At 33.7% G+C, this 14,396-nt stretch overlaps 1 protein-coding gene across 1 annotated transcript; it reads left to right on the top strand.

Annotated features, from left to right (window-relative positions):
• Positions 1 to 222: 222 nt before the first annotated feature.
• Positions 223 to 14,329, top strand: PMP34 (Peroxisomal Membrane Protein 34). Its single transcript, XM_071594148.1, has 8 exons — positions 223 to 482; positions 564 to 624; positions 717 to 783; positions 2,818 to 2,972; positions 4,927 to 5,052; positions 6,782 to 7,044; positions 9,064 to 9,131; positions 9,917 to 14,329. The coding sequence occupies exons 1-8, from the start codon at positions 420 to 422 to the stop codon at positions 10,068 to 10,070; spliced, it is 957 nt and encodes a 318-aa protein (XP_071450249.1). The 5' UTR covers positions 223 to 419; the 3' UTR covers positions 10,071 to 14,329.
• Positions 14,330 to 14,396: the final 67 nt, after the last annotated feature.

Here is a 14,396-nt window from a genome sequence, read left to right as displayed (position 1 = left end):
TTAATGAAATATCTAAAGTTCCATTTCACGGAATTAACTCGATACACAGCATTTGTAACTTCCAAAAAATACATAAAATGACCCCACTGCCTCTGTATTAACTTTCAAGTTTACCAGGTCAAAGATTTATTTGAGTTTAACTTTTACATTGCTAAAGGTGGTTGCTCAATAGAAAATGAAGATCGAAAGCCGCTTCCTTCATTCAACTTCGGATACGAACAAATTTGATGCACCATCACGCTCGTCGTGGCCGATGGCTGCTAGATTAAAATAGGGTAATCAGCAATTGCCACTGAGTGATAATATTTTTTCAATCAGACTTTTTTGCGTTTTCTTGCTATTCCTGTTGTTCTGGTATGAGAGCTCAGGTGCAGTTTAAGCAAATTACTCTCTTGGTCGTGGAAAATCACTATTGAAAAATGAAAACGGACAAAAAACTTTTCTCCTATGAAACGCTGGCTCATGCCGCTGCAGGCGCCGCGGTAAGGATAAGGCTTCCCCTCGTTAAGCTATTTGTTTACTTTGAATCTAAATGTTGAATTCAATGTTGCATTTTTTTCCAGGGCAGCGTCGTGGGAATGACAACTTTTTTCCCGCTAGATACGGTTAGATCACGATTGCAATGTAAGAATGTTCTCAGAATTACACATTTCCATTATGTTTACCTTATATTAACGCGAAAATCACATTCACGGGTTTTTAATTTCTGATTCTAGTGGAAGACCACAGAGAAGCGAAGAATACATTAGCAGTTGTGAAGGATCTCGTCCGAGAGGAAGGATTGTGAGTCCTTTTTGAACCCCAGACTTTTATGAAAATATGGCTGTCATGCTTAATTATACACTGTCATGAAAAGCTCTAACCCAAACCAGTCTGCTTACGAAGACCTCATTTATTTTATATGTACAATAATAATTTGAAATGCCCTCCTACTGCTCCCGCCTTTCTCACTTTTCATGCAGATATGTCCATTAATACCAACTTTAGTACCTGTGCGTAACTAAATCGGTCTCTTCCTTACATACATGTTAAGTAATGATCTACCCAGCCTGATTTCTCCATTTCTTGCATTAATAACTCGCATGGAATGCCTCCGAAATATTTGTAATCCTTAAAATATTTTAGGAGATGGTGCAACAGAAATAAATAGGAAATATTATTCCCGTGCGAACGTGTTTATTTTTTATTAATGGTGTAGTTACAGCAGTGTGATATGCTTGTGAATATTCACCCAATCCAGCATTCCCCCAAATATTCACTGCACCGACGTATTGTTGTTGACTGCCAATTAGATTAAAGTCAAAATGACAAGATTTACAGGTAGAACCACCTGTATTCAGTTTTGCCCTTCCATCTCTAATAAAAATTAACTTTAAATGATTAAATGGAAACAAATTTCCAGTTTGGGCGTGAGGCTGCCGAAAACAATATTTCTTATTTTTGCAAGCCTTATTTTGGGGGAAATTTAATTTTTTTTGGAACCGGATAGAGGTTTTGTGAGAAAATCATGGCAACCTTCAGTAGGAATATCCTCGAAACTACCTTCCCATGTTGTATTAACTCCTGGAAAAAATTAAAATCTATTTTGACATCCTTGGTTCTGTCAGAAGTCACACTTAGTTTTTGAACTGGCCCATTGCCCCTTGATTTTCTTTTTTTATTCGTGTAGGTTTGCACAAACACTACGTTTGCTCTCATATTTGAGTCCCTCTAGCTCTAATAGCTCTGTTTAACTTTCTATTTGCTAAGGAAAGAAATAGCTAGCATTAGTGCTTACGCATGCCAAGGACCTTGGCTTGTATCCCCTAATGTGTCCTCCACATCCTCTTCCTTTCTACTGTGCTCCCCATTTGTGAATATTGCATAGTATTAGTAATTCTCCATATTTCATTTGATGATGATATAGAACATCAAAAACTGGGTCCTCTATTAAATATTTTATTAGGAACAACTAAATTTTGTTTAATTGTGATTGAATTCTACAAAATGACACCAAAAACCACCTACTTATTTCTTTTTTGGCTCTATAAAACAATTCAACTTAAAAAGTTTGTCAGGTTTAGAGTCCCACGACTGATAACTTATGTTGACATAAAGCAGATATTTTTTACAGCATCTCCTTTCAAAATAATCCCATTACCCCATGGTAACCAGACTATATCCAGTTTTAAAGTCATTAAAATGATTAGTTTTAGTCATTTACCATTGTTGTCTTATGGTTAAAGAAAATATGCATGTTTTCATATGTCAATTATACCACTTATGAGTATGGTATTATACACCAAAACATAGTCTATTCTTCATTGTGAGAATGATATGCCCTACCATATGAAGTTTCATAAAATACCATCTAAGCAGATTACATGAAATGAAAATATGTGGTTGTTTGATTTTCTGATTGATCACCCCAAATGGTTTTGGATATATGCCTAATATTTGTTATATTAATACTGTAATTTATGTTTTCTACACCACCAAATGCCTATATATCCATAATCAACCTCAACAAAATCACATAAAACATGCAAATTATGTAATGCATAATTTACCTTTTATTATATACCATTGATAGTGCTATATAATAGTGAAATAATTGTGTATTTGTATGTCAACTTTCCTTTTGCATATTAAATGGCACAAGCCATCAACTATAGTTGTTTACTCAAAATGGCCACTTCCTGAAGGTGCAGGGAATGTAAGGTCGTATTATGTAATATTGACAATCCTCAAAAATAAAATCTAATTATTTGTTTGGGCATAAGTGAAATTGGCATGTAATTACTCTGTCTCAAAATGTTCTTCAATTTTACTTTTTAGTTCTACTCTCTACCGGGGTCTAGTTCCAGTGCTCCATAGCTTGTGTGCATCAAATTTTGTGTATTTTTATGCATTCCATGGCCTAAGGCATTCCATTAGTGCAGGCCCAAGGGGTGCCTCTGCTGAGAAAGATCTTCTCCTTGCCAGTGTTGCAGGTATATTGTATGCCACTAATCTGCTGACAAATCAACATTTTATAAATCCTGTTGTGAAATTTGTATTAATGATACCAAGGAGCTAGGATGTTAAAACTCTTGGGTAGTCATTCAGATTAATCTACATGAGGTGCAAATCTGCCAGCTTAAATTTGTACGTTTTTAAATTTTGAGCCACCCAAATGGAATTAACAGACTTTGCTTAAATTGTAAATACTGGATAAGAATGACTCTATCCCTTCCATTTCGTCTCAAAAACATATTATTTCCAACCCAGTTTTAGCCAAACATATTTGAAACCAGGCTTTGAACATCTATGGATGGCATAAGGGTCATTTTGCTCTTCTTGTGCTTTTATTTGTGTGAGGTACATATTACAATGGATTTGTTTTTTGTATTAAAAGAACCATAGAAATCAACCCTTAGGATGGTTTTATGCTTGAGGACATTGAAAACTTATTACTATGTCCTAAACAGTGCCTTTCTTCCTGTCTCTGTGTGACCCGTAGATTCCCCTCAGGAAGTTACGGTGCCTGAAAGATCACTTGTTTTGGCAAAAGTTGAGGATGCTCTGAGGCATCACCTGGAATTGAACCTGGGTCCTCCAGTCATTGCCATGCTCTATATTCACTAGACTACCTTGTCCCATTTTCATAAAAAAATAATGTTGTGAAGAGTCATTATTTTAGTCGATAAAAAAATAATATTTCCTTAAAATTCTGAAGGGATCAGGATGGTGGGGTGGCTAATGTACTGGCTTTTCACCTAGAGGGCCCAGGTTCAAATCCCTGAGATGGAAGATATCTTTTCAGTGGTGTTCTGATTCCTACTTGAGGTGCTTTGTGGAGAGCTCTTTGAGTGAGTACGCTGTCTGTTGAATGAGACGTTAAGCTGTGGACCCTTTGGCGTCTTTTGTTGAGAGTAGGCTAAAGTTGACCCCGGGTTTCTCTCCTCCCTTCATCCAATCCCATCCATCCCTGACAGCACAAATGATATCAGCTGTTAGTCACCTCCCCAAATAAATACCACTTAAAATTCTGAAAATGTTCATCTTAAATGCACGTTGAGACTAATTAAACCAGATATAATAAAATGTATCTAGTTCAGCTGATGGTAAATCAATCATTGACACTGGTTATAACATTAGGAAGCTTTTGAAATATTTTTGGGGAAGAAGTAATTCCTTTCGTCTATAAGTAATATGAATGTCTCCAGATAATAATGGGATGTAATTTATCTGTTAATCCACCATGGTGTTGAGAACTTAGAAAATTGTAATAGTATCGTTTCTTTTTTCATAAGTGTTCACACCCCATGACTAAATGCCCTGACCTTGAAACATAATATAGAAGTCATATGGCTCTTTGAAAATTTAAGTTTAGTGCAGGAATTTAAACTCTCTGAAATATTCATTAGAAAACTGGGACTCTTGTGAAATTAGAGTGCAGACAAATTTCAACATTCAAATTGTAAATAATTTTACCCTTTTAATTTGCCCAGCTTTACCTTCTGAATTTCTCTACAAATGGCCTGAAGAGCCTAAATTCTTAGTGTCTTGGGTAAATGAATAGTTTTACGTTATGACCACTGTGAAAACTTAAAAAAATAATTTGCTGAACAAAAGCAAAACCAATTATCAATTTTCAAAGCATTTAAAAAAGTCAAAATCAAAATTCACAATTTTCACTGCTTAATATATTTGTGTTAATTTTTGCTGTTACTTTCCTTAATTTGGGCATTCCTGTATTCTTGGCATATTTTAATAAACTTGGATGTAGAAGATTTAGGAGACCTAGAAATATTTTTAATTTCATTGAAATTTTCAATAAATGAAATACTTCTCCTTGGGTTATTTCTTGTACACATGCATCTGGACAAAGGTTATTGTCTCATGATGGGTTGTTTGAAGGTAATCCCTGTCATACAGTCCTGTAGTTGTTTTTTTTCTTTCTAGGTGTAATCAATGTTCTGACAACCACTCCTCTTTGGGTTGTGAATACCAGGCTAAAAATGCAAGGAATCCAGTCCAACAATGAAGAAAGAGTGCCAGTAAATCGAGAACACTTCCATGGTTTAATGGGTATTGTTTATTTTCTTCATTTACCTCTGCTTATTTATTAGTACGTGCATAGTAATGTTCAAGATTCAATCCTTTCCAGCTAGTCATATAATCAATGAAATCAACTCATAATGCCTAATTTCTGTGAGGTGTAATGGTCTGTCCATTCTCTTATGAATATCAAGAAAATATGTCAAATAATGGTAAAAATTCCAAAATTTCGAATGCCCGAAATTCTGAAAGACCTATACAAAGGGGTCTACCAAGTACCTTGTTCATGTGTGAGAGCCTACTTCGGGGAAACATGCCGATCAATGAAAGTTCGGATGAAGGAACACCTCCGGGCAACAACGAATAAGCAGTTTCACGTGTCGGCCATCTCCGAACACAAATGGAGTGAACCCGGTCACGACATCTTATTCCAAGAAGCAAGTGTCATAGCAAAGGAGAATAGATATTACCCATGACTCATTAGAGAAGCAATTGAGATCGCCAAAAACCCATAGAAAATCAACAGAGGTGAAGGCTACCATCTCCACAACGCGTGGAAGAGAGTTCTCTGGAAATGGACCAATCAGCGAGTAGCCACTAGATGGGACCACCTATATAAGGGTGGCCAAAATCAGAGTCCCTCATCTTTGACCTGAAGATGCCGAATGCAACTTTGGCGAAACTGTTGTCAGCATTAAACAACGACGCGGTGAAACCCGAGAATGCAGAATCCTTTAATTCCATAATTTTTGCTGTGGAACCTTTGCAGGTGTGCACACATCATCTGGTGCAATAATAATGCGTAACACTCTCCATTTATTGCTAATCCTTTTTGTAAGAAATCAATGTAGGTGATTCCATGTGCATCCCAAAAAGTGGTAGCCATGCCTTTGCCTTCTTTCTAGCCAGATCACCTTAGGAAACCCACTGTTTCAACTGTTCCTTTTTTTCTTTTCTGTTTGACTGTTTTTCACATCCAATGGCCTTTTAGTGTTTCATCACTGCACAAAAAGAAATTTTTTTCCATTTTTCTAAAGAAAAAATAAGTTTGTGACTTTAATCGACTATGAAAATGAAACCACCTAACAGCTATAGATGAAGCATTAATAGCAGTCTTATGAGAGATGAGATTTACTTAAAACCAACCGTTGTTAATAGTATGAGTGCTCTTGGATTTTTTTAAGGACTTAAAAGGACCCACAAATTCTCATATTATTCTTTTCTGGGGCTCCTCGTCCAATGCTAATGTAATGTTTGAAGAAAAAGAGTATTTTTATATTTTATTTGTGATGCGTCTCTCTTCCTCCATGCCCCCTTCTCTTAAAAAATACCTAGTATCTTACCCCTATCAAATTTATGCATGTGGTATACTGCTGTACATGTTAAGCACAATTTCTCTAGTTATTCAACAAATGACAGTTATCATTGTTACCACACAAGATGCTCGAATGATCTCAATGTAACTATTGTAAGAACTACAATTCATGCCGATGGACCTCAGCATATGGGCCTATTATAATTTTAAAAACCTGAAAAAGTCAAAGGTCCAAGGAAAATGTCTGCATTTAAATATAAACTTTGGCACTATTTACGGAGTAATATGTTTTATGCTTTGAGTGACTTTCTTAATTCACAAACTTAATTTTATTGTATGTTATTTTTTTAATTGAAAAAATTGAGCTTAACTGCAGTAGCTATTTTTTATTTTTCCCTTGAGTGGGATATGTTTTTACTCCTTGTTTCCATTCAATATTTTCAGATGGCCTGAAGAAAGTGTATGCCAGAGGTGGTATTGCTGCTTTGTGGGCTGGCACAGTGCCTTCCTTAGTCTTAGTTTCCAACCCAGCAATTCAGTTTGCGGTATATGAAGCGTTAAAGAGACATGTACTGGTTCCATCTCCTGGAACCTCTGGTAGTGTGGCGCGGCCATCTGCTTTTGTTGCCTTTTTATTAGGTGCCATTGCAAAAGCAGTCGCCACTCTGATCACCTATCCCATTCAACTCATACAGACTCGTTTGCGGGTAAGTTCCAAGCTTTTACTTCAATATAAATTTCTCAATAGATCTAGACTAAAGGTCTTGGTGCAATATATTTTCCATTAAAATATCCAAAATCATACTCAATTGAAGACGTTAATGTGTGCGCATTCGATTGAGGGTCTTATATGTTATGCATCAAGTTAGTGAATGGTATCAGTAACTAATAAGATTTGCATGCACGGGAGGATCGATGAAGTATGGCAATTTGGATGCTGAAAATGACACTCATCACAGTGTAGGGCTTGTCGCAGAGGTATTTATTTTCATCATTATATTGATCATTGAGCTTAATAGGTCTGTGATGCAATACAAGAAATAAATAACAATGACTAGTTTGTCCTCAAGAATTGTGCTACAGTAAGTATATTGGCACTAACAAGCATTTATAAACATAGCTCAAAAATGCTAATGTAAATACTGGGAGATGTCATTTAGATGTAGGTAGCATGGTATTCCAGTGGGTGGAGTGCTGTACTACTGACTAGAGGCCTGGAGTTCGATTCTAGGTGATGTCTGAGAGCACTAACCTCATCCATCAAACTAACCCTCGGGTTGATTACGATGGTTTTTTCCAACAGATTGTATAGTGGTTATGGATTGATTTAATTTGTGTACTTAATATTATTTTTATTTCCACTATGGTCTCTCACCCACGGATGGAGCAGATTGTTTGGTTTGTCCTAGCATATTAATGACGTCCAAAAAGGAATTTTGTCGTTCAAATTTAGGGAATTGTGTATAGAACTTTTCTATTTTGAGTTAAAAGTGTTTGAGGAGGGAAAAGGATCATTACTTATTTTCAATCATACAATGGGTTAAATTTACATTTTTATCTACAATTTTTAACTTGAATTATTCATAAATAGTCAAGTTTTAATTTGACATTTTAATGGAGGTAGCCTTCTGTTCCCAAACATTTTGTCAAAACCACTTGAATTAAGTACTTAGGGCATGTTTACAGCCTTCACCAGGCGTATAACATTTTTGCTTATGGAATTCCCTTATTGTACCATGACTTATGTGATAAATGTTAAAACTACCTCTGTGATTGTTCAAATTCTATTATTGAAATGAAATGCATGTGTTAGAAAAATATATTTGCAAAATCATCAATTGGATATTGATATCCAAATGCTTTTTTGAGTTATTAGTGGACATATCATGCAATAATATTAAATTATTCACTGTTGCCAAATTCATGAATTTTTTGCATAGCAGTCCATTAAAACTAAAGCTGAGTTTGCCTCTAATTCTAATATTATTCCAAAAATCATTCAGCGTACTCTATTCAAAGGCATCTCAGATATTAACCATTGTTCACGTGTAATTAATATGTATGTGAGTTAAAGAATGGTATGTCATAATTTTTTTACTTATTTTGCAAAATATTTCTAAGTGAAATGGCTTGGTCATGTTTTTAATCTTATCGTAAATTAATAAAAATCAATATTAGTTGTTGCATTAGCTAGAAGTATTATGTATTCATTAGAAGTTGCATGTCACAGCGTGTAGTGCATAGCTTAGTGTTTTAACGAGATTTTGTTTTGTGTGTTATTATTAAAAAAATTATAACACCCCTTTGAGTGTCTAGAAATTTCTTAGCATATCATAAAAATCTGCATCTATTTTATAATGAAAAAGACTCAATCCTGTATCACTATTTGAAATGAACATGCTTTGAGTTTCTCCCTGTAAGTAAAACGGAAAGCATATAATAGTGTTTACATCCATTATAATTAATAATACCTTCAGAAATATAAATTTGCAAAGGAACAGCTATAATAATTTTAATTAAGAATATAATTTTTAATTTTAGCTTTGTTCCCCCTCTAATATTTTCCTTGAAAATAAAGAAAGGAGAAGACACCTTGTTATTAATCATTTCACTATTTTTGTTGATTTTACCTACATAATAATGTTTCCTATTCACTGAATACAATGTTTAATATAAAAATTAAATTTTAAAAGTGATATATGTTTGACTGAAAATTGACTTTACAGCATGGGCATAACCTTGGAGGCTTGAAGAGGGATGCAGGAATGTTTGATATGATGATTTACATTTTGCGGTAAGTTATTGATTTAGAGAATACTTTTGAAAAGGACTAGACAAAATACTTTGAATTAATTCCGGCAGTCAGTTGTTTCCTATTGAAAACCTCTTCTTGAAAGATTTGCTAGTGATGGTGTTTTTATGAGAAGGAAATAATAAATAGTCAAAAATGTGGCTCTGTACTCAATGCTTAGCTTATGCCTAAACTATGTACGGAGGAAATATGCCAAGTCATTTGATGTTTGGTGGCTATATTCAAATCTGCTGTATTTCAAGCAAACATATTACCCTTTTAGTATAATTGAAGATATGATCAGGGTATAATTTTTATCATTAACTTGTATTTTACTGTATTTATTCAGCAATAATTATTAATTAGTTCATCCTTTTTTAGTTAATTGACCATACAAAATTAGCAACCATGGTTAGGAAAAGAAACTGAAATTTTAGATTTTGTTTGCTTGAAGCTGTATCAATACTAGTTCTTGCTAACTCAAAAAAAGGAGAGGCAATGAGTCAGTAAAAAATTTGAAAATAAATATATTTGTATTATTCAATTCATGAAATATCCCTTTCAAATTCATTGGGTCACCTGTAAAGTTAATTTATGGCAAGATACCTGAAGGACACATGGTTGAAGCTGAAGGTGCTAAAAAGTGATCTTTGAGGCACAAAAGTTTATTTTTTGTGTCAAGGCCTATTCATATAATTTGTAAATACTGGTAACATAGAAATACTTTTGGTGTTAATGATATTACATAAGTGAAATCTACTAAAAAGTTATTACATTAAAATTTTCAGGAGACAAGGCGTAAAAGGACTATATAAAGGAATGGAAGCTAAAATTCTTCAGACAGTGTTGACTGCTGCTCTAATGTTTGCCACCTATGAGAAGATTGTCGCTTTTGTGCTAAAATTGCTGCTTAGAAACGAGTATACCCCAATTAAACATTGACTAGTCAAAAGAAAAGTAAAGCATTTAGTTTGGGCTCTATTGTGTTCATTGGTTGTGTGCGCCCTTTTGGTAAAATTCATGAATGTCTTGAAAAGATGATCAAATGGAAGAACAACTTTACCTTCAGTTTATTTTATTCCTATTGATGTTGTTATGAATTGTTGTTAATTTAACTGTTATTTAATTATACCTGCCATTTCAAGAATCACATTTTTCTTATCTATTTGAGCACATTATGATTGAGCAAAAATTTTGCATGAAAAACATGACATTTGTTTTTGTGGCATGTTAATTTAAAAGGAGAAGTCTTGCCTGCTAATACCTTATGTATCATAGTGTGCAGTCCATTTTTTGATTCAATCTCTTCCAACTTTTGGCTTTTAATTATCAAATATTTATTTCTTGGATTTTATTTTATATCATCAGATTTTGGTTTACAAATGAAGCAACTCTGTAATATCCCAGTATTTTTATAACCACTCTGACCTTTTAGCTAGTTGCAGATACTAGATGATGCTGTCATTTTTGTAATAGGTGATAGCATATTTAAATTGGTGTAATATTTCAAAGGTGTTTCCTTGGTGAGCATGATCAATTTCCACAAAGTTCATTCAGATACCATCCCCTATTTTATTTTAATATGAATTATGTTAATACAGCAGTAATACTTTGAATTTATGTTTCCTGAATTTACTTATACTTTTCTGGCCCAGACGGCTCTCCATGTAGATCAAAATAAACTGCAAATTTACATTTATGAAAGCGGGAGTTCACATGAAATATCACTATCTTATGGAGAAATTAAGTTAATTTTTTGAGTATTTTTTCCCAGTTTTTTCTTACAACTAGGTTTCTATGTTGATATTAAACATATTGACTTATCAAAATTAGTTTTTCAAGGAACCTAGTAGTTTTAGTGTGAATGATCATCAGACTAGCTAACTTCGCAAATGATACTGCAAAACATTTTTTGGTTTTTCTATGTGGGATGTTAGTTTATTTTAATTTTGTTAAATGTTGAAATAATATATAAATGCCAAAAATGCAGAAGCTGGAAGTTCTGCCAGAAGCATACAGCTTACATTATAAGATGTGCATCTTTATTTAAATGGACACCTTTCCAAATGAGAAGCTCTACTTAATATTTATCATTTGCATTATGATTTGATTGTGCAACAAATATTTGCTGATATTATTTATTTCATTATAATACTGTTAGACATTTCATCTCTAAAACATAAAAATTCCCAAAATATTTGCCCCTTAACCTCAGTGTCACATTTTTTCTCTGGTTCCTTCTGGAAAACATAAATTCAAGGTTTTGCTGTATGTAATGAGAACTTTCAGGGCAGTACCTAATAAAAAATAAAGGGTTTCATTAAATACCTCAGTTGTAACTATTAATCTAAACATGCTGGACACTTTCTTAAGGAAAATTGTCAATAGCATGCTGTTAGAAAATGAGAAATTAATTTGATGGTGTACCACATTCACTATTCTTAATTTCTATTTTCTGGATTTAAGTAGGTGTTAGTGTCTGGCCTCTCCTATGGTTTTTCATATCATTTGTGTATGAAAGGGTTTGTGTAAGTGTTTCAATATTAAAATGTTGGTTCTAGACCTTGCCTTGTTGCTTGCCTCATTGTGATTTAATTGTGCCATGCTTTTATCTCAGATGACAAAATTAATTGTGGTACTAGATAATCCTCTACTAGTGATGTATAATATGTGATTTATTATGTTTGTCTCTGCATTACTGGGTTCTCCATCCACGTTAGTTATTATGTTCATAGCAGACCTTTAGGCAATTCTTCAGACTAAAGTGTTTTGTTTCTTTGTTATATTTCCAGGGTTATGATATAGATGTACTAGCTCATTCAATATTCCTGAATGGTCATCTTCTGTAGTAAAAAACACTTTTTATACTAAGTCATATTAATTTTCTATGATTATTTTCTTCAAAATAATTATTTTTGTCTTCCAGTAATTGATAAACTTCATACTAATTCTTTCATTATTGAGTATTGGGGTGGCATGGTGGCAATTTTACTGAATTCACACCCTGAGGGTCCAGGTTCGAATCCTGGAGTTGGCAGTGTACAATGGTATCCTGATTCATGCTAGGGTTGCCATGTGGTGAGCACTTAAAGCTGAGCATGCCATCCATCAAATGGGACATTAAACTGTGTGGACCCCTTGGTGCTTATCAGGCTAATGCCCTCGGCAGGGTTCCCTCCATCCTCCTCCAATTCCCAGAATCTATCCCTAATGACATAAATGCCAGTCTCCTCAACAAACAACTACTGCTATTATTGCTGTTTGCTTTGATGAAGCAAAGATGAATATTCATTGTGTAAAATTTTGTGGCAGACAACTTACAGACGGGTATATTCAATGTTATGCTTATGCAAATTGCCTTTTACTCCCCCTCTGTAATCAAATTTGTAGTAACTTCCTCCCTATGCTATGTCATTCTGACATATCTCTGGGTCGGACATAATATACTGACAGCTCCACACAGTAGGTTGTGAAATTCTATTGAATAATTTAATGTAAAAGAACCAAGATTAATTGGAATCCAATATCAATATAAATAGGTAATATCATACACCATTTATTCTTTTATGAATTTAAATAAACTAATTTTGTGGCATAAAATTATTAATGTGTGCCACAGAAGAGCCATTATTGGCTTGTCTATCCCATTTTGAGAATCCTCCAAAAAGAGTTGATGGAGAGTAATGGCAATGATTCTTGAATATAACTATTGTTTGTACTCAAATTGGTTGCTGAATGAGCTCTCCCATGCCAGAATTCTTTTTTTATTTTGAATTTGATATTTGTTTTAATTTGGAAATGGCTCTTTAATATAAATATAAAATTACCTTTTATTAATGATAGTGGGATATTTTTATATTTATTTTATATAACAGATTATTTGTAAGTTCTATTTTTCACTTTGCCAAAGAGCAATGGTTATCAGAGAATAGATGACAATATTTTATCAAAATTAAAGAAATAAAAAAAGATTCACCGACCACATTAAATGTGTGGAGCCCACCCATCCAGACCCAGCGTTGCCAAATTCAGAGAAGGAATGGAATCCTATGTTTCAATATAGCTAGGCCCTTATCCCTATTCAGGACATGTTAAGAATCCAATTTATAAACCCAATTGATTTTAAATGCACGAATGCTTACTTAAATTTTTGTTTTGTGTTATTTCCTGTGATCAAATCATTAGAGGTCATTAGTACTACTTAACCCTTTCACTGCAGTGAACGTACCAAGTACAGTAGGCTGCCATGAATGTACATTTTTATCCTCAGTGGTGCACTACCACATGACATTTTACTAAAATGTTTGTAAAAATAAAATAATAAAAATTTCCATTAAATAAAGAGTGAATCTAATTATTTTGGGAATATTAAAGGTTATGGAGACAATGCCTTCCCTTTTGGCCACATGTAGGTGTAGGTTTCCAGAGAGTGGGCCGCAGTGAAAGGGTTAATGTGAAAGCCAACTTCATGAAATCAGCTGTTACAATTTTTGTCCTGGTGTAAATTCAAAATTGTAAGCCTCCATTCCAACAATGCATTTAATAATCAATCTGTACATTGTCTACTGCTTGGTGAATATATGGAATCTTCTGCAATTTTTTTCAACTTATACTATAAATAATTTACCCAGTTAAACATAAGCCTTTATAACTTTTAAATGTAAAAATTGGCATTATTTCTCATTAGACTGTTAATTTCAATTGTAGTTGTTAAGCCAACATGAGAAATTTTTAGCGATTCCCACTGCAAATTACAGTCTATTAGACCTGATTGCCATGCACAAAAAGAATCATCTTTTCTTAAGAAATTGGACCCTTATTGGATCTTCCCACTTTAACATACAGGAGCGGATTGATCAATATGGCAATGAATGTCTTCATGGGGAAGGTTAAGGGGATTTATATTGAGAAGTATATCGGTTTTTATTGGTCATTCATATTCAGAAACTAGAAATGATTTTTGGGAAATAAGTATAAATTTTAGTAGTCAAAGACTAGCTATATACTGTAGTTTGCATTTGGAGAAATTTTTAAAGGTAACCACTATGGCTTTACTCTCTTGATGCTCAATGTGCACTCGGGTGTCAAAATTTAATGTCAGAGGGTCATCATGGAATGGTTTTTTTTATTACATTTTCAAAAGTATTTGTTGGATGTGCTTTATTTTATAATAAGGAAAACTGTAACCCAAGTAAATTGTTATTAAAAAATTTCATAGCATACAAATAATTTATTGGATCATCATGCATTCCATTTATATGCACCCAT

The sequence above is a fragment of the Hetaerina americana genome, unplaced genomic scaffold (assembly GCF_022747635.1).
Source record: "Hetaerina americana unplaced genomic scaffold, ioHetAmer1.1.p SCAF_1, whole genome shotgun sequence".
Lineage (NCBI taxonomy): Eukaryota > Metazoa > Arthropoda > Insecta > Odonata > Calopterygidae > Hetaerina > Hetaerina americana.
This window is presented reverse-complemented; position numbering and strand designations above follow the sequence as displayed.

Bases quoted from the DNA above. Each gene is read 5' to 3' on its own strand.
- PMP34 (XM_071594148.1), top strand. From the start codon at position 420: ATGAAAACGGACAAAAAACTTTTCTCCTATGAAACGCTGGCTCATGCC. The intron at 5,053-6,781 runs GTATTGTTTATT...CAATATTTTCAG, and splicing joins ACACTTCCATGGTTTAATGG to ATGGCCTGAAGAAAGTGTAT. The intron at 7,045-9,063 runs GTAAGTTCCAAG...TTGACTTTACAG, and splicing joins TCATACAGACTCGTTTGCGG to CATGGGCATAACCTTGGAGG.